This window comes from Podarcis filfolensis, assembly GCF_964270895.1.
Source record: "Podarcis filfolensis genome assembly, chromosome: 7".
NCBI classification, from domain to species: Eukaryota; Metazoa; Chordata; class Lepidosauria; order Squamata; family Lacertidae; genus Podarcis; species Podarcis filfolensis.
Genome location: NC_139603.1, coordinates 11,017,616 through 11,044,188, shown reverse-complemented (window position 1 = coordinate 11,044,188; position 26,573 = coordinate 11,017,616). Strand labels below are relative to the sequence as shown.

General features: G+C 41.9%; 1 protein-coding gene across 1 annotated transcript in view; it reads right to left on the bottom strand.

Moving 5' to 3' along the window:
- The window catches only part of MARCHF6 (membrane associated ring-CH-type finger 6), a 43,383-nt gene extending 20,021 nt beyond the window's left edge, over positions 1-23,362 (bottom strand). The window contains exons 1-15 of the mRNA XM_083624626.1: positions 23,024-23,362; positions 13,153-13,249; positions 11,978-12,051; positions 11,263-11,406; positions 9,748-9,820; positions 8,661-8,829; positions 6,858-7,050; positions 6,366-6,427; positions 5,053-5,085; positions 4,562-4,613; positions 3,438-3,496; positions 2,393-2,473; positions 1,426-1,494; positions 1,257-1,331; positions 228-362 (exon numbers count right to left, since the gene is read on the bottom strand). Coding sequence (XP_083480752.1) covers positions 228-362; positions 1,257-1,331; positions 1,426-1,494; positions 2,393-2,473; positions 3,438-3,496; positions 4,562-4,613; positions 5,053-5,085; positions 6,366-6,427; positions 6,858-7,050; positions 8,661-8,829; positions 9,748-9,820; positions 11,263-11,406; positions 11,978-12,051; positions 13,153-13,249; positions 23,024-23,042 — 1,335 coding nt within the window. The 5' untranslated portion in view covers positions 23,043-23,362. The remainder of the gene's footprint in view (positions 1-227; positions 363-1,256; positions 1,332-1,425; positions 1,495-2,392; positions 2,474-3,437; positions 3,497-4,561; positions 4,614-5,052; positions 5,086-6,365; positions 6,428-6,857; positions 7,051-8,660; positions 8,830-9,747; positions 9,821-11,262; positions 11,407-11,977; positions 12,052-13,152; positions 13,250-23,023) is intronic.
- Positions 23,363-26,573: the final 3,211 nt, after the last annotated feature.

The following is a 26,573-nucleotide window of genomic DNA, read 5'->3' as shown; positions in this document are numbered from 1 at the left end:
TCTTGTTCCACTGCAGAATAGCAAGCATATACAAGACTGACACTCTTTATTAAGCCAGTACAAGTTGTAGGGCAACACCTTGTCCCACCCTACAAATTATTTCCTGTCAGCAAAGGCTGGTGAACAGAGGTGAACACAAAAATAGAAATGTGGATGACATTAGCCATTCCAGAGCCACACTCTTTCAACATATGGTTTTAGAAAATCACACTTCAGTCAAGCCATACCTCTCTCAGCAAGAGAATGAAGGAAGCAAAGTAGAAGACATACACCATTCCCACTAGCCAGTGTAGGAACATTGTAGTGCCGGGGGCTGACTGAAAGCTCAATTCTCTATCCTTCAAAGTAGCATCAAACATTTCCTATGAAAAAATTAAAACAGGGAAGTAATTCTTTTTAACTCTCAGCAACTAGTAAAATTGCATCATCTTTTATTTATACATAACAGCGAAGTTCTAAATATATATTTGTAGACAGCATTTAGCAATGGTGAAAAAACAATGCAGCCCTCGCACAACAAATCTTAACAGACAGATTTTCCATAGCATATATATGTCAGTTTTCAGCACAGAACTGTAGCCTTTTAAAATGAATCACCTTTGGTATAAAATCACTAAGAAAGCTATTGGAGATGGAGGATTCATAGTCTTTGGAGATGGTCAACCACATTTGCAGCAAAACTAGCTAACGATTAAGGTGCAGCAACCTTATGGAGATGGTAGGGGGAGATGGAGAATCTGTGACGGGGCTACTGCCACTTCCTATGTCTTGCAGGCTCAATGAGGCCAGGCCAGGAGATGGGGATGGATTCCCCGCTGTCATATTCCATTTTCTTCCACCCATCCTCCTCTGCCAAACTGAATGCAATGGGAGGGGATTAACTACCTCGATTCCAGCATCCTTCCTGGGAAGCATAGGATTCCTTTAATCTCATAATAGTCATAATAACCTGTTTGAACTATGCCTGGAGAACAAGGAGGCTTAGGATCCTGTGGACCCACCACCTCCCTTTACACAGCTGGTTTTTGCTTCCATCACTAGCAGGACAGCAGTGGACCCTTTAACCCTCTCTTCTCCACCAGCAGAACAGCCCTTCCACTGCAAAAAGATGGGTCCAATAATTTCTTAATAGTCGTAACTTCTTTTTGCATTACTGGTCCTATTTAACAGACACAACCTACACAAGCAACCCTCCTCCTGACTGCCCCTTAGAATGCAGTGATAAATGTCTGTCTCCTAATAAATGCTAATCTTACCAGAGAGCATATGTCCAGCCACCAGCCACAGATGAGGGGGAAAACACCAATTTCTACCACCACTAACAATGACACCTGCAGAGGGGGAAAGACAGGTTTTTTTATTTGGACCAACTACTGAATATTGATTTGTTTTATTAAATAGACCTGCTTTTTAAGGCTAGAATACCTTGACAACTATATAGCACACTCCAAGCAAGCGACGTGATCTTTGAAATTTTACAAGTGCTGCCAAGCCCTGTATAAATATGGTCAAGGAAAGTGAAATACTGGTTTGTGAAGCAGAGGGCAGAAGAAGTTCATAGGAATGAGTACTGGGCAACTAGAAGCCTGGAAATAGGAAACTGGTTGAAGGGGAAAGTATTCACTTAAATATAGATTTAAACGATGTTTGAAAACTGTAAGATATTCCTCACAAACACATATGGTCACTGTGGACCCAACACTTGGTACCCCTTAACTACAGTTGGGAGATCTGAAATGGACCACAGGAATGCATGCTTCCTTTGCCCAGACCCGCTCTTAATTCTTACATCAACCCCAACATTGTTAATGATAAAAGTTATCAAGAGTTCCTTCTTAACTAAAACTTGGAATCAGGTTTTGAAGCGAGTACGAAAGCCTTCTTAAGAAGGAACCCTGGTAAGCTTGACAGTGGTTAACATTGCTACCGATGTAAGAAATCAGGGCAAGAGAAGAAGGAATTTGTGCCTCAACAGGAATGAGGTTGCTCCAATCCTACAGCATGATCCTAATATCTTACTTGCAATTATGAGTTTCCCAATGGTGCGCCCACACTGCTCCCATAAAGAGATAAAGACCAAAAATCATTGTTTCTTAGGCAAAGGTCGTGATTCACCTACCCAGCCCCATCAGAAGAGGCCCTGAATGAGGACTTCCACTTATGCAATGGGGCTTTCTCCCCTCTCCTCCCCACGCACCTGAGACTGTCTCTGGGGGTTGGGGGAACCCAAAGAATAGCACACGAGGGATTGCACCATCTAGCAAGCTGAAATGCTTGTGGAGACAAAATGTTCATCATAGTGCAACACTGAATTCCACCCTGTATACTTAGCAATGACCATCCATAGATCAAACACTGAAAACATGTGCAGTCAGTACTTATGAAAGGATACATGACAAACTATTAGTGATACTGCCAGCAGTACATAGCCAACTATTGTCGTGATTAGGCCTTCAAAGTGAGATGCTTGAACCTAAAGAAAACAAAAACATGTTTAGACTGTGAACTCCTTGGAGTAAAAATCTGTCAGTTTTGCTTTTGAAGGTTTGTAAAGCACCAAGTACACTGATAGGGTAGAATAAAATATGTCAGTACCACTTGTGACTACCAAAATGTGTTGATATTTGCAAGTTATCATGATTATTTTATATTTCCAACCTCATCATCCCCAGCCAGCTACCATGGATCAATCACAAATTTTAACTGTTATCTATGAAGGAGTCACATATTACCATAACAAGGTCACTGCAGTGGCGTAGCGTGGGTTGTCAGCACCCGGGGCAAGGCAAGTAATTTGCACCCCCTAACCCGTGGATTTGTGCCCCCTAACCCGTGGATTTGCGCCCCCTAACCCTAACCCCCAGATGTTGCGCCCGGTGCGGCTGGGCCCCCCTGCACCCCCCACGCTACGCCACTGGGTCACTGTTAATGGGGGGCGGGGAATATTACTGTGAACAAGATAGAATCAGAAGTCTCAGAAATAAAGCTTGGTTTAAAATACAGATTCACACCTGAAAAAGGATTTAATATTCCATATACAGTTCCACAGATTTTGGCCTGGTTTACTGGCTAAGCCATACTTTGTGGTTGCCACCAATTCTTCCTCTTTCCCAAGTCCTATAGTATATGCAGAGAACTTGAGTAAGAGAGGCTTTGGGTTGGACATTTTGCAAAAGGTGGAAGCACCTTGCTGTGGCTGCCTTCCATAATAAGTCTCATTGGGAGGGAGATAAACTATTCTTTTCAACAAGGGGGTGATTTCTATCCCTTCCTGCTGAGCTTTTGTGGGCAATGACAGCAGCAGCAAAACCCTGCTGGTGCTTTCTACAAAAGTCATGTTGTGGGACAAACTGTGTAGTTTGTCTCCCGCATGTTGAGTTTTAAATAAATGCTGAAATAAATAAATAAATAAATAAATAAATAAATAATATACTTACATATTCTTCAAAGCCTAGCCCAACAATAGAGAAGTGACCAATATGATAGGGACAAAACGCTAGGAGGGAGAAGGGAGGGAAAAAAAACTTAATGGAGTTTACTCTTTTTATCAATTCTCTGATGTGCGGCTTAAAATAATTTTTAATGAGCTAGCAAAAGGATAAAAATCTTTATCTGTTATCCGTTCAGCCAGCTACACAAAAGCAACACAAAAAGTTTTCCATCATTCTACCCCTAGAGCACACAAGACAGCTGAAATTACTGAGGTCCCCACCAGTCACAAAATGATGGCAGACTGACATAATCAGCAGGCCATTACTGAAATCATCTTCTACCGTTATCTAATCCATCTATAGGTAAAAGGTAAAGGTACCCCTGCCCGTTCGGGCCAGTCTTGCCAAACTCTAGGGTTGTGCACTCATCTCACGCTATAGGCCGGGAGCCAGCGCTGTCCGCAGACACTTCCGGGTCACGTGGCCAGCGTGACAAGCTGCATCTGGCGAGCCAGCGCAGCACACGGAACGCCGTTTACCTTCCCGCTAGTAAGTGGTCCCTATTTATCTACTTGCACCCGGAGGTGCTTTCGAACTGCTAGGTTGGCAGGTGCTGGGACCGAATGACGGGAGCGCACCCCGCCGCAGGGATTCGAACCGCCGACCATGCGATCGGCAAGTCCTAGGCACTGAGGTTTTACCCACAGCGCCACCCACGTCCCTCAATCCATCTATAAAACACTACAAAAGCACTCCATGCTTCACTTGTGCAGCTAAGGGATAGGGGAGAGAACAGAAATAAACCTCTGGTAAAAAAAATAAAAAACAATTCTAAGATGTTAGGGCTGTGATGTCAAATTGATACCATTGTGTACTGTCATTTACACAGACTTACACATTTTTAAACAAAAGAAATTTGAAATACTTCAAGTGCTTTTTTAATGCTTTTCACAAACTTTTAGTTTGATTACTGGAAACATTGCACATTGGGAAAGGCATGCAAAGAAAATCAGAATTTCATCTCTTGAGAATATTACAGAATTGTTGCTTAAAACTAATCCAGCTCTACTCTAATTTGGGCCCATATGCACAGCAATTATCCTGAAAGAACTGTAAATGCAGTCACTTACCAAAGACAAGTATGAACAGTGTGTTTAATGACACCACCCAGAATACATGTTCCTAAAAGAGAAAGGGGAACGCTTCAGAAATGGCAATATCAAAGTATTTGAGAAGTAACTTAAATTTCTTATTTTGTGTTCTCACCAATCACCCCATTTTGCCACTAATTTGTAGGTAATGAAATGTTAAAGATTTTCTCAAATAAAAATTAATAATAATTTTTGGCCCAAGTGTATTAGTTTTCCTCCTAACAGGACAAAGGATATTGCAGGTTCAAATTTTCAGAGAGACACAATATAAAGCACATTTTTTCCAAAAGTGCCTAGCATAATCACACAGGAATAAAGGTGCTATTACTTATTCTGATTCAGTAATAAAATGAACTGAAAGTATCTGATATAGTAAGAAAATATACTGAAGACTATAGATCAAGAAGACAAACAGATGATGCGAGACACAATCCAACTACAGAGTTTTAGTGCAATAAAGCTTCACTTACTAAAAAAACTAGGGATCCATCAAGTCCAAGCATCTAGAAGTAAGAGATGATTTTGCTGTCAGTAACCAGAATCATCTACATTCACATAAGATTCAGCAGTCTCTGAAATGTCAAGGACCTGTTATCCCCCATCATTTTTTACAATACGTGGGAGAGGTTGCAGAGAACCACAAAGTCCCCTAAGCTCTCTTCCACTTTTTCACATTTTTGGAAAGAGGATTTAGTGAAGAGCAGGTTGGCACGGTCTGTTTAGCCCTGCCCTTATTCTATTCCTCACTACATGGCTATCTAGCCAGCTCATCCAACTGGGACAATTAGGGAGCAGCTTTTCAAACTTGACAATGTCAGGCTGGATCTGTTGCCAGGCAATACTGTGGCAAAGAACAGATAAGAAGAATGAGTCAAACTCATATAAGAATAAGCTTTAAGATCCGCCAGGCAGATGTTACATGAACCTGCACTCACCTGCCAAACAGTTGGTGCTTAGGGGATTCCCTAAATATATAACTAGCTTAAAACTGTGGATCAAGTTCAAAGAATTTAGCACATATAGGAAATGTGTTATTTTTATGTTCTTTGCAGTGCAACAGAATAAAATGTTAAGTGGTAGGTGTAACAGCTCACACAAATGAGGGTGTGTGTGTGTGTGTGTGTGTCAAAGCTCACATGAGTTTCTAGATGTCCAACAGAAATCATTCATGATTGCCGGCTTAGAAATCTCTCTCACAGTAACCTTGACAATATTTTTTCTATATTCTCCAAGGACGGCCATGTGCCTTAAGAAACTGTATTAAGCAGTGATACACAGGAACTAGGAACACAGTTGCCTAGTTACGCAAGAAAAATGAATTTTACTCTGACAAAGCATGCCATGCCACCTCTGAAACCTCTTTTTCTTCTTCTTTTGTAACTTCAAGAGGTAACTGGGATCAGAGAAGCAGCATGAGGGAAGGGGACACTCAATTTTGTCATTGTTCACCACTTCCCAATTCCCAATTTGTCTTCACAAGCAGCTTTTTCACACTATATATTTCTCCTCTCAAACACCCCCTTTTCACTCATTTCAATCACATCCACCCCAGAGAACACTTTCCTTGTTAAAAAGGAGCCATCATCCTATCATTTGACAACCATGGTTTCCTGCTATGAGGAAAGGCCACGGTGGAGGATGCTGGTTCAGATATATCTATCCAAGGTCAAAGTACGGAAAAGCATCCTGAACTGGTTCCAAGATTATGGGCATTATTAAAGCCATACCATGTCTGAATGACTCAAAGCAAACAGCATTTCCAAAATATATAGTCCTTACTCACTCTCTCCCATGTAAGCTCTTCTGCTGCTCGATCCCATTCCAAAGCATTCCAGTTCATATCATCTAAATAGATAATTAAATTTTAAAATAGCTAAAAGTATAGCTCAACCAGGATAGTAGCACTGAATAACTGGACAGACCTCTTACGGCCAATTTAAGGCACACAAGTGTTCTAACAATAAAATAAAATATGTTCTGCATGTTCAAATAAAATGGTTGCCAAGTTTGTTGCTTGTAGTAGGTTAAGTGTAACCAACTGCCCTGAAAACCTGATGCATTGTTCCCACAATTCACCAAATTACAATAGATTAGTTTTTTAAGGTTCACATAAAAAAACATTAAGGCTAAGTTTGTCTTTTACTGATGCATGGCAGGTTTTACAAATTCTTATGAAAATTTCCAGGAAGCAAGTCATGAAATCAAATAGCCAAAACACAACCCTATTATCCTGGAACAGGGTACAAATATGGTCGTTAAAAAGTAAGTAATATACCTTGCCCTCCATTGTTGGCATCTGCAGCATCTTCTACTACAACATCTTCTTCATCTTCATTGTCTTCCTCTTCTTCATCTGGTTGTTCTTCCTGGATTTCTGGATTTTCACCTACAACTGCATTCTCAGCTGGCTGGTCTGCAGGCTGGTCAAGTGCAGCATTTTCAGCACCTCCATTTCCTACACCCTGAACCTGGCACAGAAGGGAAAATAACACAACTTAAAGAGTTCTGCTATACTATGATGCGTTCCTGCATCATTAGAAATGTCAGGCAACACATCTGAGTGTTAAGAAAATTCATTTGAATTGTTTTTATCATAGATTTGCAAAAAAAAAAATAGAAGGCCAGAATGATGCAACTCTTCAGAATTTAAAGAAATGTTTTAATAAAGCATGTAAGCATCAGCTTCATGTGCATGAAAATTGTTAGATAAAACAAAGATGGTTGAGTGTGTGGCAGGCCTCTACTGCCATGGAGTGAAAACTAATGTCCATTAAAAATTATGATTTCCTTCTTGTCCAACGTTATCCTATCTAGAAAGATGGCTAGAAGGAATCTAGTAAAGACTGTAAAGATGCCTTGCCCCAGAGCAAGATGCTTATTAAAATATCACCACATTGTGATATCTTCTGCTTCTCAGAAACATCTGCAGCTTGGTCTCCCTGATATACACAAATCCATACCCATATGAGACATTAGCTACAGCAAATAAAGTCCATTTCTCAAGCTGTACCTGAGTGACTTCCCTGGGGAAGAGTATCTTAAACTAAGAGGTGAAGAGGAGCAACTGGAATAAATCTATTCTCAAAAATTCAGAGGATGCCAGTTTCTTCAATCTGATCAAGACTGGGCAGGTACAGCCCCAAATAGGAAAATTATTCTGGATGTTTTAAGAAAGATGATGCAGGCTGAAGGGGGAGGGACCCCATTTCACTGTGATAATTGAGAAGAACCATGTTTTAGATTAGTTTTCAGATGCTACTTTAGATGCTACTATCCACAGTGATCTCAGATTTTGAAGCTATGACAAGGAGTTTAACATGTTCCCTCTTTGCTCTCATATCCTTACTGTGAAAACAGGACAGGGAATAGAACTTGTAACATATGCACCTTTAGAAGTAAAACCATGGAGACTACACTACACAACTTTCTACAGACACCTCTGTAATATCAGCCTCCTAAGCTAGGATCTTTCTTGTAGAAATAAGGCACATTATCTCCTGTTGCAAATATCCCGCTAAATATTTCTGGTATTACAGCTGCTATGTCAGTTTCACAAACAGTGTTGCACAGCTTAATGATCTATCTGAATGCAGCCACTCAAAGACTCTTAAGATATTTGATAAAGGTACAGAACAAAACACTATACAGTGGTACCTCGGGTTACAAAAGCTTCGGGTTACAAACTCCGCTAACCCGGAAGTAGTTGCCTCGGGTTGCGAACTTTGCCCCAGGATGAGAACGGAAATCATGCGGTGGTGGCACAGCGGGAGGCCCCATTAGCGAAAGCACAGCTCAGGTTAAGAACGGTTTTGGGTTAAGAATGGACCTCTGGAACAAATTAAGTTCGTAACCCGAGGTACCACTGCAGTAGGAAAGTTGCTGGTACTAAGTGCAATCCACAAGTCAATGAAGCTTCTGCCAGAAGAATGCATTATGCAACAGGATATGTGTATTTATCTACGTAGTGTTAGACAATTCTATATTGGGGGCAGGGGGCGGGGAGTAGAGAACAAGCTAATGTGCAATAGAGAGGAATTCAAGCTGAAAGTTACAACCGAAAAACTGAAAGACATATTACCTCATTCTGTTGCCCAACACCATTGATGGCTTGCTGCTGATTTTGTTCCAGCCACTGTGGTGCTCCTCCGTGGACAATTTGTTCACGTAACCATACAAGGCTGATAAATGCACAGAGCGTGCACGTCACCACAAAACAACCTTGCAAACAGTCTGCCAGTAAATTCTCTCTATTGAAGAGACAACCAACACATTCTTTACACCCATTATCACAACTGTTACGTTCCAAATGCAAAATCATTGTCGACTCACTCTGCAATCAGTCACCCACGCTTAGGTAAGACCTCCTTAATGGTACCAAATTTACCTGATTTTGAACAAAAGAACAAGTCAAGATCTCCAGTAGAAGATCTCGCTGTGGAAGCCTTTAGTTATTTCAATTTAAATCTATTCAATGTGTCATGCTGATCTCAAGCTGCTTGCTATCTGCACAAAATTATTACTTAGAAGTTTCTCCAGCATCTTCATTCACCTGACGATACTAATCTGATCCTTTATTTTGTTAATGAAGCATTTAAAATAAGGCAGTGTAAGACATTTACTTTCTTATTTATTACGTCCTGGAGGTTTTGAGCTGAACAGAAAAGTGCACTGAGCAAGATATCAGAGGTTGGTGAGATGCTGTAGGAATTAACACTGGGGATCATTACAGGCCATAGATAGCTTCCCTGTATATTTTTGCATTAAGCTCAATTATTTAATACACTGATAAATAAATACATCTCATTTTATTTCTACATTATAAATTTTTGCATGAATTTTCTATTCCATTCCAATATACTACTTATTTTTAATTAAAAGGTTGCCTTTCTGCTACAGACTCTCAAACAATTAAAATAAACAATAATTTTAAAATGTACACAATAATGTAGTGTGTTTTACAAGCATAAGCTGAATAACTGCTGCACTAGCCAGGCAGAGAAGCAGACAGTCTCATCTTAAGAGGACCATAAAGAGGAATAAATAATAATAATGCTACATTCTTTAATTTTCTATCCTATCTCCCATCTCTTTCATTGTAAGAGAAAAACAGCAAGCTGTTTAGAACACAATGTGTAGAAATATCTATAGTATTAGCTGATACTTACGTTGACAGCATATCTAATGGCAGTGTCAGTAGTGAGCTCACAGAGCCAGTAAACAAGCACTTGTAGATACGGCCTAAAGGAGTAAAAATTGACAATAAAATGCAGTTTCCGCCAATTAAACCTGGGTTCTTTGGGGGAGTTAGGAGTATCCTAAAGTTCATTTTAACAGGCTAACCATGCTTCAGTAACAAGCCTAGTAAGATGAGGGAATTCAAAGCAGGTTTGGGGTGGAGAGCAGTGTGTTTTTGCAGACCAATCCCTCATCCCTTAAGTCTGGAAAAAGTTCCATTTGCTTCAGACCTTGATTTCAAATAGCACGTTAAGATAATTTTTAGGGGAAAGGCATCAAAAGCTCCAAACTTCCTCGTATCAGGTTCTTAAGCAGTGAATATTTTAGAATCTGTGAGCATTTGCATCTATGTGTGATTTCAAAGGAAGAGAATCATATTCGACCCAATTACCCAAACTATTCTTAACTACAACAAGTTGTTACAGATGTTTCTTGTATAACCTGGGAACATATGCAAATACCACACCTGGAGTACTGTGTCCAGTTCTGGGCAACACATTTTAAGAAGGATACTGACAAGCTGGAACGTGGTCAGAAAAAGGATCTGGAAACCAAGGCTTATGAGGAACAGCTGAGGGAGTTGGGTATGTCTGAGAACAGATATGATTCCCATCTAAACATATCTAAAGGGCTGTCACATGGAAAATGGAGCAAGCTTGTTTTTCCTACTCTGGAGGGTACGACTTGAACCAATGGATTCAAGTTACAAGAAAGGCAATTCTGACTAAACATCAGGGAAAACTTTCTGAGAGTAAGAGCTGTTCAACGGTGGAATGGATTCCCTTGGGAGGTTTTTAAGCAAAGGTTGGGTGGTTATCTGTCACGTATGGCTTAGTTGAGATTCCTGCATCACAAGGGGTTGGACTAGATGACCACTGGGGTCCCTTCCAACTCTATGATTCTAAGAGATGCAGGCAAACAGACCACAGGAGAAGAAACTGTTAAAGCTGTGAGGATTAAAAGGCACATGCAAGCCAGAGAATAACCTTCACCATATTTTCGCCAATTAAAATCTAAGACTGCCGTCTACAAGAATTTTAGCACAGGCAAGAGGAAATCCAGCTCTTGCCATTCTGCCAGCATCTATAATACCAACCTGGCTAAACTAGAAGAAAAGCAAACTTACTGTGAACTCCTACACAAAGCGCCTCAGAAGGCAGCTTAAAAGGTCCAGGTGTAGCACTGTTCTCTGTGCAAGCACTAGGGATATTTGTGTTTTCCAATCACCTTTGAAGAATTATGCACACAGCATTCATAGCTGCTTTTTCTGAAATTCAGTGATTAAGAACCGGATATGACGAAGGTTGGAGCTTCTAACACTTTCCCCCTTAACTAGCTTACTGTTAACCATGGTTCTGAGAGCCCCCTGACAATAAAACGTTTCCCCTCCCTCTTGTACTGCTCAGCCATATGCATATTATACGTCTACAAAATGAGATACTTACATGCTGTAAGAGGTACAACTCCTAACCATGCAAAGGCCACAAGTGTATAGTGAAACCAGTATCGTATTGCTGTGCCAATACTTGTAACCAGTCCAGCACATATGTCTTGGATTGGAAGCCGAGAAGGCATATCTGGGGAATAAACTAAGAAAAGAAAGAACAGAAAGGATTGCAATTTTACTTCTACCACTCTGAATTGTTTTTATGAGAAACATCATAGTATTACTGCAAAATTTCCCATGACACTGAACTGAAAATACTACATAGTCATCTATCATTATAGGTTTAAAGCAAAATAATGACAGAGACCAATTTAGATAAAGCCAATCTGCAATGTGCCTTACTTATGAAAGTGTTGCTGTGTCAGGTGGCACATCCATAAACTCCAAAATGCTCACTAGCAGTATGGGTGTTATTTTGAAATGAAAACAATGTGGTATCATATGGGATGCTATTTACATGAAGGATTTTCTAGTGCTGTTGTCGGATTTCAACCAAGCCAGTCAAACCATTGTTTCAGAAGGGGTTACAATGACTTGGCCTTATCTCAGATACACAGCTTAGAGACAGTGCAGTGCCTACAATATTTAGTTTACTGGAGACAAGAACACTGCTGGTGAACCTGCAAATTCACATGAAGACTCTCTGTAGCCTAAAACCACCATAAAGAAAAGTGTTTGTTTAAACACATCACAAACTCTCACCATATACTTACTTGGTGTGAAAGCAAATCTATGTTTACATAATTCACAGTATTCTTTTCTGCTGTGTTTGAGCCACTGAACTAAGCTGCAATTAAAAAGAAACATGAGTACAGTGTATCTACAGTTTAAAATCTACAAGTTATTTTTTGAGAGTCAGAAATTAAGAAAATGCAGCAAAATAATCAGCAAAATATACTTTTAAGAAAAACATTAATAATTCAAATTCAGAGGGATAGAAAAACAGAGATAATGCCTTTCTTTAAATACTCTTGTTTTGTTGATAGTGAACATGTTTGAAGAGCATAGGCATACAGTTCAAGAGCACTGCTCTCCAGAAACCGCAAATACAGCTACTTGGCTACAGTTATGAAAGGCATTCTTAAATGCCAACTAGAGCAGAAAGGTAGCATGTAAGTTTTCAAATCAAAAAAGACTAATGCAAAGGGCAAAGGACCATGTGCTACACGTGCAAGGCTTTCTTCATCAAGCCCTTTCCAGAAGCAGGCTTGTGTTCCACATTTCTCTGTTTTCAAATGTGAAGGGACCCTCTACAGAGGCTTCCTATATTATTTAAGGGGCTATGCCATCAAGGGAGAAACTGACATATCTCCTTGGATTGAATACAAAGTAAATTTACAGGGCAGAAGCTAACACCGCATTACATGTCTTCTACTATTGAAGTTGGCCCTTCACCTTCCTCTTCTCATCCCTGTAGCACCTTGAAAGCCCCCTAAATCTGCACCAGAGGGTCCCCCAACACTTCAGAACAGATTTTAAGGGCACATGAGAAGCAATGAGGAAATTTAAAGTCTCACACAAACAGCTATGGATACAACCACAGAAATGACAAAAAGGAGCAAGCATTTAAAACACTAAACGCTATTAATACATAGATCTAACCCTTCTAATAAAAAACAATATACCCTTAATATCTTTCAATTCTATAAAGGGGTTTCAGATACTTCTTGTGTAATCCCATTAATTACACAGGGATTAAAAATAATATATGCAGTTTTTCTTCTCCACACCTCGATACTTCCTTAACATGTAAACCTATGCTTATGGGTTCGTGGTCCACCAATTGGGAACCACAGAGCATTATTTATCTGCCAGATTCCCAAAATGTTCATAGCGATTTCATGCCGTAAGCATATATGAATAGGCATTGACATATTTTGAAACTTACCATTCTTGATGAATGAATTTAATACTGCCAGTGCATACACACGGATGATAGAGAGGTTTCTCAGGAGTTCCTTCAGATCGACATACTCTGCATATGTCTGTTAAACACAAATAGAATACAGAATAAAACTAATAGAAATGCTTTCCATTATAATAAGATACTTCTTTAAGTTTCCTGGTGTATCAACTTTTCCTAAATCGTAAAAAAAAAAGGAAGATCAATAAGTGTCAGCTTTTATCCCCTGAATCTGTCATTGGTGCATTGTTATTATTTTAAGATAACAAAAATAGGTGAAATACTATATTTAAAACAAGAGCATTAAAAATACTTTTTGGCAGATGTTCTTAAACAAGTAGTTTTGCAAGAGTACTCTTCAAATGCAGGATGTTCTAACAAGCCACAAAGGAAGTAACAATAGCAAGTTCTACTCCTGGCTCTTATATTGACCAGTCCAATGTTGAAGCCTAGAAGCTTCATTGGGCATTCTCCTATAATCTGAAAAACACTGCAGCAATTCACATTGCATGGGGTTTCAATCAAGAACATAGGAAGCTGCCTTCTACTGAGTCAGACCACTGGTCCACCTTGTTTAGCATTCTATGTTGACTAGCAGCTGCTCACTAGCATTTCCAGCAGGGCTCATTCCCAGCCCTACCTGAAAATGCCAGGGACTGAACCTTGAATCTTTCGCATGTAAAGAAAGTGTTCTACTATTCAGCCATGGCCCTGATTAATCTAACACTAACACAGGAAGAATATTAAAATACTCCCAAATACAGCAGTCTCCTCAATGCTGGCAAAAACTGGTATAGATCCAAGTTTCCCTAATAACAGGGTTTAATTTGTAACAGGCATCAATGGAATACAGTCCCAATATCCATTTTCAAGGCTGCATTCATATGTAATGCTAACTTAAGCGATGGTTTAGCATTAGGGTAGACAAGCCAAAGTGAGCCTTGGGTTTACACGCTCCTCACAAAATGTCAAAGGTCGTAAACTTCAGTTTCGCAATAGCTGTGGTTTAGCATTATATTCAAACTTTAAATGCAATCTTAGCTACCATTTGTTGAAACAAGCCAGCTTCACAAACAATGCTTTGAAGTTGGCTTGTTTCAGAAAACCATAATTAAGATTAACCAAACTTTGTCCAGGTTCAGGTGTCACAATTTGTAGCTAACCTAAAACAGAAATGAAATCTCCTTAGCTCATCCTCATAGGTGACAAGAAAACCTATAATTATTTAAGTGTTTTCAATTCTTGACCATGCATTGGATGCCTAACAGCACTTTGTGTAACACAGCAGAACCGTAGGAAAACGTGTCCTTTATATGACAGCTCTATGATAGCTTAACAGCTGTGACAAAAATGAAATAATGTGCATGGAAAAGATCTACATGAGAGTGGAAGGATAGACATCACTATCACTGCCTTACCTGGCAAGAAATTTAAAAACTAGAAGCAACGGTTCGAAACTTGATAATGTTGTGAACTACCAAATGAATGCACTAACAGAAAGGTTGACCTATTTGCTGGCATCACACCATTTGGCAGCTCTCCAGGAAAGCCAGTACACTCTCAGTTCCACACAACACTCTCATACATACTATAACTCTAAAAGGGCACTTTACCCATGTATCTTTCCTATTCACGTTCTGAACATATATGTGGGGAGAAAGCCAAAGGGTCTATAATCCACCCTGGAAAAGCTATGTAATGTAAACCAAGGGAATTTACATTACCAAGAAAAGAAAAAGGGAAAGACAGAAAGGCTGGATTAAATCTAGTTGCCTGTAGGCATTTCATGTATTTTCCTAAACAGTGACACAAGTGAAAAGGTTAGTCTAACCAGTTTAACTTGTTCATTAATTCAGAATTTAATAGAGCGTTTATACAATCCAGGCCAGTACGCATTGTATAAGACTCATACTTTAAAAAAAAAAAAAAAGGCAGCTACTCATTTGCAGCAGCCATGTCTGCTTTGTTGTATGGCAAAGCATGAAAACAGTTGCATTCTATTCTTTCCAGTGTTATTGTTTCTGGTTTCACTTCTGCTTCTTCTTGTTTACTGCACGACTCCCAGGCCTTGCCTCAACCCCAGTACAGAAATGCAAAGTGGGCCTGACCTTACTCAGCTGTGACCACTTGGATTTTCAGTACTGTACCAGGCTAGACTAGGGTTGGAGCGTTGCTATTGTCTATAAGAATACCATATCTCTTGACATCATCATCATCATTTATTATTATATTTATACCCCACCCATCTAGGGTCTGCACCTGGTATTGGGCCAGAGAGAGAGATCAGGGGTGCTGCTGGGCTACTAACCACCCTGTTGCCTAATGGTATCCCTGATCCAGCTTGCCGAGGTAGTCTCAGTGGTATTGTTGAAGGATCCTAAAACAATAATCCTGGGTGACTTCAATAGTCACGCAGAGGCTGTTGTCGGGCCAACTTGAGACAACATGGCCTCCATGACAACTATGGGTCTCTCTCAGATGGCCATTGGTCCAACACAACCCTCTGGAGCACTCAAAGACCCACTGTGACCAACTGACAACACACTTTGAGGATAAAGTCACTTGTCTTTGGAGTGATCTTCACTCTGCACCTGTTGCAGCTCCAAATGAAGTACCCAGTGTCACTATTGAGAATGTTTTGTGGGACCGGTTTCACCTTAGGCAATCAGCTGATGTGGACATGGTGGCGGCATGTGCCCCATCAAATCCTAACCACGTGCCCCATCAAATCCTGTTCCTCCTAGCTTATTAAGAAGACTGGGGATGAGGGGGTGGTTCCTGATGCAACCACTCCTAAAGAAACCGCCTCTGGACCTTCGGATTGGAACAACTATCAACCAGTTGCTAATGTCCCCTTTTAGGGGAATATGGTGGAGAGGGATGTGGTGGAAGCATTCTTGGAGGACCCAGATTATTTAGATCCATTTCAATCTGGGTACAGGTCTGGCCATGGAATTGAGTCAGCCTTGGTCACTCTGATGGATGACCTTTGCAGAGGGCAGGACGGGGGAGTGCAACTTTCCTCCTGTTTCTTGATCTCTCATTGGCTTTTGATACCACTGACCATGGTATCCTCCTGGAACAGCTCCAGGGATTGGGAATTGGGGGCAAAGTATTGCAGTGGATCCATTCCTATCTTCAAGGGAGTCCAGAGAGTAGCCTGGGGCAAGTGCCTTTCAGCCTCCTGGAGGCTACTATCTCCAGTGATATTTAATATCTACATGAAGCTGCAGGGAGCGGATGTTAGAAGTTTCACCGTGAGGTGCCATCAGTATGCTAATGACACTCGGCTCTGTTTCTCCATAAAATCTTACTCAGGAGAGGCCATTGCCTGGATGCAGTGGTGAAATGGATGAGAGAAAATAAGCTGAGCTTGAATCCTGGCAAGACAGAAGCACTGTGAGTAGCTCCTACAACTGAGAAACCGATCAATTGCCTACTCTGGATGCAGTATGATTTCCGACAGAAGTTAGAAACGTAACACCTATGCACTGACTGTTGATATGCTACCAGGACAAGTTCAAGGTGTATGAGGTATACAAAGCCCTTAATAACTTGGGACCAGATTACCTACAAGGTTTCCTTACCCCACACATGCCAACTTTTTGTCCCCTTACAAGGAAAAATGGATTTAGGAGTATTGATAAGAGTGGGATGCATGGAGTGCAGGGGAGGGGTTGTACTTCGGGGGGGGGACACACTTCATTCTCCTTCTGCGGTAGTTTGCCCATCTTGTACTCAGCTCTCACCTGTGGCTCCTAGAGGCTGTCAGCATGAGACAGCAGCTACACCCCCAAGATATGGCTTTGACTGTCTCAAACCCTCAGTGAGTTAGGGACTTCCCCTGCATGTGAAGACAGGCTACAGCAGATTGAGCGCATGAGACCAATAGCGGGTCCAACAGTCAAGAAGGCAGTTACAGCACACGCTGTAGAGGGAAACGAGGGGCAGATGGGGCTCATCAAACAGGGAAAATAGCTCATTTAGGAGAAAGAAAACTGGTCCTAAACCTCTGCTACCTTACAGCTATACTCATTTGTGAGAAAGGCTTCAGGAGTAAACCCTGGGGAAAATCCATACCTGCTACCTTGCAGGATATTCTTGGGAGAAGAAAAGGCTAAAGAGTCAACCCTACACAAATCCGGAGTAGACGGTTGGACCTCCTTCCTTCCATGAAACTACTGGGTAAGGTCATAGGGGGATTTGGAGTGCAGTGTTAGCAGTATGCTGATGACACCCAACTTTGTTTCTCCTCTCTATCTGTTGCTAATGAGAGCTAATAAAATGAAAATGAATCTAGATAAGATATTCTTGTAGTGTTTGATTCGCCTCCCAAGTAGGTGATGGCCAGTCTGAGGGAAGCTGTTCCCCATATCAGTCTCCCTGTAATCTGAAATCTAATGGGGAAGCCTTGCTGGTAGCTCCAACTTCAAAGGAAGTTTGGTGCTCCATGACCTGCTGAAGGACCATCTCAGTAATAGCACCCTGGTTCTTGGGTACACTCCTCCTGGAGGTTCTGCTGGCACCAGTTTATTATTTATTTATGTCATTAAATGTATGCACTGCTTGAGTGTAAAAAAAACCATCAAAGCATTTTACAAAAAAAGATAAAACAGTAACAATAAAGCAGTGTTGTTTATCTTCAGGCAAGTGTAGAAAACCTGCCTCTTCCACCATGCTTTTTAATGTAGAGGGATTCCAAAATCACAGAAAATTCCCAGACTGAAATGGATCTCGATAATTAGTATTGTACAAAAATGCCTGGTACAGTCACCAACCACTTAAGCATCTTGCCAAAAAAGGTAAGATTTGCAACTGGTCAAATTTGGCACTACCTTCAGGTTATTGGAGTGTTTCTTTAGGTGTGATCTTGGAAACACCTCCTTCAAGGAAGCGTGGACAATTCCCTTGTGAAACAAGGCCTTAATCATCTCCCAAATCCAAGAGGCCATTCCTCCCTTAGCTGCTGTGTTGTAAGCCAGAAAGAGCAAGGGTTGCATAAACAGGTAGTCGGCCACACTCCAAGCACCTTGCCTACATCCCCCAGCTGCAATTCAGCCAAAGAAACAAAATGACATAGTACCCCAGATACATTCTGAGACTGATTTGCAAGCAAACCACAGTAACCAGATTTGGACATCAAAGCAACAGCAGTTTAATTAAGCTTGGCATGTGAGGGAGCACATGAACACACAACATGTTCCCTCTCTAAGACCTACCTTCTGAATTATCTAAAACTATATTAAAATATTGCATAAGAATTAAAATACATTCCCCGAAAGGCTTCCAATGTTTGGGAGAGGGGAGAGAATATGTCCATTTGGTAGTGAAAACATCAACAGTAGCTATAAAACATTTACGAATGTCCTACGTGGAATCCAAAACAAGATAAATCAGTCTCTGTCATCTGTTAGAATATACTGGACTGTGAATCTAAGAGAAGCAGCGAGTATAACAGTCACCACTCTCTTTTCCAGAAGTAACAAATTGTTCTTTGAAACAAGGTTTGTGTTTGCGGTATCTTATAGGTTTCTTGGAGCATGAAAATCTCACAATGCTCTCTGATAAAGGTCCATGTTACTCTTCAGTACAGGAGTGGGAAACCAGAAGACCAGGCAATTTTTTCTGAACCCTAAGACCTCACCAATTTTGGCAGCACTAGGGAACACGAAAAAAATGAAGTAGGCAGAAAGCACCCTAATGAGGATGAGAATCTCAACCTCATGGTCACCAGACATGGGATGATAAGCCACTTTTTGGCTGATCTGTACTGAAGAAGAGAGTTGTATGTCCCAAGTATGTGAATGTATGAGACAGGATTTGTGAAAAAGTGGGTGGCATATAACCCCTCCAGGCAGATAAACAAATGTGAAGGTGGGCAAAAACAATTAACTACCCCTGCTCTAATACATCCTTTAACACTGTGGTGGGAGGGGTTAATTGAATGTTTTTAAAATTAAAATTTAATACATTTAATGGGGAAAATGTTAATTTTATGGCTCTGGGTTAACGTACAGGTTAAAATAGTTATTTAACTATTATTGCTCAAATACACAAGAACAATTCTAACCTAGTAATCCTAGTCAGAAAATACAACTGAATATACATTTAAACATTTTTGAAAGGGGCATGAAGTGAAGCAATTGTAGCTAACATATGCTAAGAATGGACTATCATGACTGAGTTTACTAAGCCAAGATATGCACGGGCCTTTCCCCCACACACATAGCTGCTTTGCTTGAGTATAACCATATAGTCCCATTCCATCTGAACTGAGGAAGTACGGTAACCGGCTCTGAAACAAGCCAGGATGTAAAAACAAAAAATGGTTTAATATCCTGGCTTATTCCAAACCTGGTAACAGCTGGCTGAAATGTGTCCAAAATAACTGCTAGCCTATACAGCAACTCTTAAACTGAAAAATTATTATAGGCCACAATGTTCCTGTAGAGCTAAGAAATAAGATTTAAGATGGAAAATTATTAAGATTTGAAGTCTTACAAGCACAAGGACGCACAATAATTACAGGGACTATTCTACTGCACATGGAGCAAATCAGGATTCATTTTATCTCCTTCATTCTCCAAGGCCAGTGACAAGCTCTCTAGGTCCAGTCTATCAGTAAAGTGTACACTGAGTTCTTTTAACAGCTGAACCCGTTTCAAGGTGGTGATTTGCCAGACCAAGTTGCAGAGACCCAAAATCTACATATTTGGTTTTTATATACAAGTCAGCTTATTAGGCCTCTGTTTTTGATATTATAGTAGAGTGATATTAGAGTCTCATCCTGTGGGCTCCCATTCAGTTAGTGAGACAGCAAGGAAAACAATCTGGCCAAACCTTGTTGAAGAAAGGGTTCGGCATACATGACTTTCTACTTGTCCAGGGAAACTGTGAAAGTGCAGATTAGGCCTTCAGATAAATTTTCAAGTCATCACACTCCTTTTTGTCCATTCGTGTCTTCACTATGCTGCAATGTTAAACACTAACTTTGCAGTTTCTTCTACCCTCCTCAGCACCTCAGCAGTTAAATGAAGTTAGGTCGTAAATGACCAATAACTGGGACACAATCTCTCAGATTCATTTGGGTTACAATCTTTACAATGTTAGGATGAACTCCTGGCACAGACTTGCAGAATCATCAGAAGACTGCAGTATTCAAGCTTTTTAAGAAGACTTTATGCTGTGTTTTTTTATTATTGTTGTTACATAAATTTAAAAACAATAAAATATTTTTAAACAGACAACAACTTTAAGAAAAGCAGACCTATCTATCAAGATTTTTGGGTGTCCAATTTTAGGACTGCGGATCCTGGAGGGCTGTTGTAGCAGCTTACATTTTCAAATGGGGTTAGGAACCTATACATCATAGGTGCCAACGCTACCAGTTCATTTACGCTTCATTCCGGTCTCTGCTTAACATCAACCTCAAGGTAAGCATAACCCCTCCTAAGCCCAAAAATAAATCAGACATCAAGAATAAATTATCAAAGCAATGATACAGCAAGTTAAGAAGTTCTGGGGATACATGTCCCCAAAAAGCTCACTTGCCAGCAATCCAATTTAATATCTTCTAAATCAGGAACTACTCAATTGGCTTATGAGCAAATGTTGATGTATTTTACACAGAATGAATTGTATTTAAAAACATATACAACCTCAGTACTCTTTTTTTTCAATTAAAGGAAATCTCATCTGAGCAAAACATGTTTCTGTGACACCATAAAATGTTCTTAATTTCTTGATCACTTTTGGGTGGTGACATGGATTAGAAAGTTGTTTTTTTAGAGGATGTGTGCCACTTGTCTAACTTTTACCTAAATAAGCATTTCTCTTCCAATTACCCTTGTGACTGTTAAGCTTTTTACATAAGCAGGTATAGCATATGACATTTTTAATTCAGAACTAGTTTAGCAGGAGGAAAGGGAGAAGAGAAATCAATAGGAAAAAAGAAAAGTTTTATGGTGAGACTATCATTTTTCTATCACAAGCTGAACAATGCAAAGATGCACAATTTACCCAGGAGTGCAAACATTATTAAAAGTAAGCAACAAACATCTCACCAGGTGAATCCACTACATTTTCCGAATCATATTTTGAAACAGAAGATGGGAAATAACACCATGTTTTCAACACAGAGTTATGCCTCTTATTTCCCATTACGAAGTGAAAGAAGAAAAGTTTACGAAAAGCCTATAGCTGTAGCAGTAAAGGAATTACTGTGGCACAAACTTTCTGATGCAGTAGGCTCCTACTTATAAAACCTAATGCCATTTAGTCTTCTAAGGTACCCCAGGACCATGTTACCATTTCCTACAAGAAACTGCTTAGCACACCTACTCATAGCTGTCAACTTTTCTCCTTTCTTAAGGGAAATTCCCTTATTCTGAATAGGATTCCTCCCAAGAAAAGGGAAAAGTTGACAGCTATGCGCCTACTATTTTGGAACATGTCCCACCCAGCAGCTTTTGGAGGGTGAGCTGTAAAAAAACATGCCCTACTTTGCAGCGGAAAAAGAAAACAAAAACCAAGCAGCTGTCAAAGCTCACTGCAGCTGCCTACAACTGTAGCCTCACCTCTCTGAAAGGTTACCTAAGATCCACACTACCATGGGGGAAGGGGAGGGGAGTGTAGCCAGCTCACACACATCACCCCAGTCATAGAATCAGGGAACTGTAGAGTCGGAAGGGACCATGAGGGTCATCTAGTCCAACCCCTGCAATGCAGCGATCTACTTGCCCCTGAGATTAAGAGTCTCAAAATCTACGGACTGAGCTATCCCAGAGGACTGACACCTAGCTCAATCCAACCCTATTGGACATTGCCTTTCCCTCCCTACCAAGGAGGGGATGCAGGGCAAGGAGGTATTGATTTGTTCTTGTTTTTATGTATTTTGTGGTTGGCTGGTTTTTTTAATATTATATTTTTGCGCTGTGAAGTGACCTGAGATCTGCAGACGGGGGGGGGGGGGGGGGGATACAAATGTCAACAATCACAACCACCTTCCACACACACACACACACTTCAACACAACACACACACACACACACAGAGCGTTCCGTTTCTGATGGGTTGTTTATTGGGTCTTTTTTGTTCTTGTTTTTATGTATTTTGTGGTTGGTTGGTTGTTTCTAATATTATGTTTTTGCGCTGTGAAGGGACCCGAGATCTGCAGACGGGAGGTAGGCATACAAATGTCAACAATCACAACCACCTTTCACACTCTCACATACACACAGAGCGTTCCGTTTCTGGTGGGGTGTTTGTTGGGTCTTTTTTGAGAATCCCGAACCAGCATCCCCCCCTCCTCCAACAACAACAACACACAGCTGTCAATAAGCACACACAAAACAACCCCGTGCCGCATCTGCTCGCCCCTCGCGTGCTAAGTTCCCCCCCACACACACACCCAGAGCAACAACATGCCTCCCTCCCCCCCCCAAAAAAACCAACAACCCACAACCAGCGGCACCCCTGATGTTCAGTTGTAAGGTTTTGCCAACCACGACCGCACACAATTGCCATGCACACCACCGACACACACAAATCACACAGCGACCGACAACAACACACCTCCACACCCATGCCAAATATATATATACATATACACAGAGAGCCCCCCCCCCCGCGACGCCAACCGTCCCCGAAGCGGCACCTGAGGCGCTCCGGCGGGCCAAGGGAGGGAAGCTCAGGTGAGGCGCGCAGAACCCCCACGGGACGCCTCCCCGGCGCAGGCCAGGCTATTTCCCACCCCCACCCGCGACCCTCAGGCCGACGGCCCGGGCTCCTCCCCGCCCCTACGCTCACCCCCCCCCCGCCCCCCTCACACAAGCCGCCCGAGGCTCCAGGCCGTTACCTTCCTCGGCGGTCTCCATCTTGTCCGGGTGACGCAGGCGGGGCGTGACGCAAGCCAGAGAACGTGGGGGCGGAGGGAGAGAGAGAGAGCGATAGAGAGGAAGAGAGAAGGAACGGGCCCAGCGGGCTCCCGGTAGCCAGGGCCCGCTGCGGCCTTGCCGCGGGCTCCCCCTGGAGGTTTCTTCGCGTCACAGCCCCCCCCCTTCAGCGGCCTCCTCGCCAGGGGAGCGTCACAGGGGAAGAGTTCTCCCCGAGCGCGGCGCGGCGCGTCACAAGCGCGGCGTAAGGCCGCGCGTGCGTCGTTGGGGAGCGCGCAGCCAAGCCTGTCTTGGCTAGGTAGGGGTTAAGGATCACAGAGCAGTGGGTTGCTAGAGAAGGCACGTCTAGGCCACGCCCCCCTCAGCTTCCGGGGAAGGTGGGGGAATGTTGTCTGTGGTTCCCCCCCCACTTCCCCTGTTTGAACCATATAGGTAGCCGCATGACCTAGCCAAGACTCTGTACTTCTAGAATCATAAAATTGTATAGTTGGAAGGGACCCCCAAAGGTCATCTAGTCCAACCCCCAGCAATGCAGAAATCTCAACTGAAGCTTGAAGATATTATTATTATTATTATTATTATTATTATTATTATTATTATTATCTGAAGATTTTTAGGGTAGTGTGGGCGCAGAAAGAATAAATGCCATGGCACGCCTGTGTCACCCCAGCTGGATGACTTCCTCAGCCCCAGCTGCAACAAAACATGTCTCTGCTATATCAGTCTCTTCAACCACAGCAGAAATGGGGCAGTCCGGTGTTGGGAATTGAATTCTGCAGGCAGCAAAGAACAAAGGCAGCTAACAAACTTGTTTTATGGAACTATTTTTCCAACTCCCATGTTTCATAATTGAAATAAAGCTATGGTATGAGTTGTCCATTGATTATTTTACAGCAAGCTTCATGTTACAGCATTTGTCACGCACAAGTGACATAGTGGCCAAGTTCACATGAGTGTGCAGGCTTTGGGAGAGGAGATTGCAGCCACTTCACACACACACACACCCAAGTTATGGCACAAATTGACTTGGCTCAGCAGAGCAGAGCTGGAACTTTCTTTTTTCTTAGGCTGCAAATGGCTAACGTAAACATCTGCTGGCAGGTGGATTAGTAACTTTTGTAGACTTTTTTGCAGGCCTGATTCTAAGCTAAATGTAGCTCACTGCAGATACTGAGGCAGACCAGCCATTAAACAGGGTGAGGCTGCTGCCTCAGGCGACAGAAGTGCCCCAGGAAGAACGCCCTGCCTGCCCTCCACCTCAGCAAGATCACATCCATTTTGGGCGAGATCTAGCGGAGCGCACGAGACCTGAAATTTGGGGCAAGATCTCACCCCAAATCAGTGCAGTCTTGCCTCAAATTGCCACCAATGGCAACGGCGCTACTCTGCCAGCGGTGAATGTGGCAGGGTAGGTGGAGGTGGCAGGAGACGATAGGTGGCGGCGGGAACAGTGGTAGGGCAAAGCAGCACTTTCCATTTCACCTAACACGGCAAAATGGGATGGACCCAAGTGCCTTGTCCGCATCTCAGGCCCCAAAATCTGAAAGTGATCCTGCAACAGTGGACTAGATAAAATGGACCCATTTCAACTATGGCGTCACATCTCCACAGAGGCAAGCAACTTTATCTTTGAAGTCCTTGGCTAATATGTAATCTCAGGGCAGATCAGCTGATGTCAAATGCTTCACTGCTGGAAGTATTGTGTTCACTGCAACACAATAATGATTTTAATACTTCAAAACATCCCGGAAAAAGAGCACGGAGTAACAAGCAGGTATAATTACACCATTGGCTCATAGCTAAGTAGTAATCACAGTGGCACCTAATTAAAATTTATAATGGTTGGCTACACCCATTTTCTGATATTCCCAAATGGCCTTCCTTCCTCTAAAGAAGAGATGACTAAACACATATTTTATTAGAGTTAACCTAGTACATTAGAAAGAACCATGTCAACCTTATCTCACCTAAATAGAAGGAAATTGTAACAAAATAATAGTATTTCCTTTTTTTTCCTTTTAATACTGGAAAAAAACCACAGAATTCTTTTGCAAAAGGCAGGCAACTGGAGACTCTTACATTCTAAATGTAGACACTGGGAGCAAGTAAACTAGACATTGGGAAGCAAGTAAAGAGTCATCACTGTTCAGTATTGCCAGATCCATAAACCAGGAAAAGGCCTTCCACATTAACACGTCTACTGTTTCACATTTATTTAGCACCACTGGCTAAATCACCAGAGGTCATTTTTCATCATTTAGGCATACCTGTGATGTTGCACGTAATCATACCCCTTAAGCCACCCTGAAGGTTTGTGGTGACCATCACGGCCTTGGGTAGCATAGCAGGGCTTCCAGCAAATCCTATTATCTTTTAAATGGTTCAGTAGGAGTATTACACCATAAGTGACACACAGAAACACTTCAGTTGCACCATGCTAAGACCAGAATTGGAGAGCTACTTTTACAGAGCTTATACCAGGCATAGGCAACCTAAGGCCCATGGGCCGGAAGCGGCCCATGGGGGTCATTTAACCGGTCCGTGGACCCCCACCACCCGCTCGGGGACGCCACCTGTCCGCTTGGTTGGCTCCCGTGCACCACGCTAAACCAGCATGGAGTTGAGCAGGGACCGCCTTCCGCGACGCTGGGCGGCTTCCCCTTGGCTGCAGGAAGCTCCTGCAACCAATGTGAAGCTGCGCACACTTCCTCTGCACCGGAAGGAGCACCGGAAATGGCGTTTGCGTGTGCATGCGCACTCTGGCCTACCACGGCATCTACAGGATCGCGAACCGACCCATGTCTCAAAAACTTTGCTGAACCCTGGCTTATGTGGCTGAACAACCCCTTCCTCTGTTGTTTACTCGTGTCTATTTTAGATCTGTTTTAGATTCTTAAGTCCCTTTGGATAGGAACCTGTCATATCTTTCTTGGGCAAAAAAATGCTATTTTTCTAGAAAAAGGTGCCAGAACTCACCATGAACGCCTCCCTTGTTCTCTTTTAATGGCAATGGCGCCTACCTGAGAAGTGTCGGAACTTAGTTCCAGTGAGTTCTGGCTGGAAAAAAATAAAGCCCTGGCGAAGATTAACTGTGTTCTTTAATGTTGACATAGGTGGCAAAATCAAACCAAACAGAAATAAACTTATCAGTTTCACACTGACCTTTTTATTTAAAAGTTAACTTTTCTTAAAAGGAGTCAAGGTACAGATCGAGTAGATTTCCCTTTCTGTAGGAAAGGAGATTAAAATTGAACGTATTATGCGGTATTTTAAAGAGGTTAAATGCAAGATTACCAGAGTGACTGGATGTATCATCTATTGTGGCACGGCACAATTTCTGGCTTCCCTGGGAGGGATGGAATGAAATTTTTAAATGTATCAGTACAGTATGTACAATACTAGCAATCCCCTGTAGTAAGAAGAAGTACAGTCCATAACAGACACAGCTGCATCTTGACTGTAAGATTAGACCCATGGTGAACAAAAGCACACTGCCAGAAATACAACTAAATT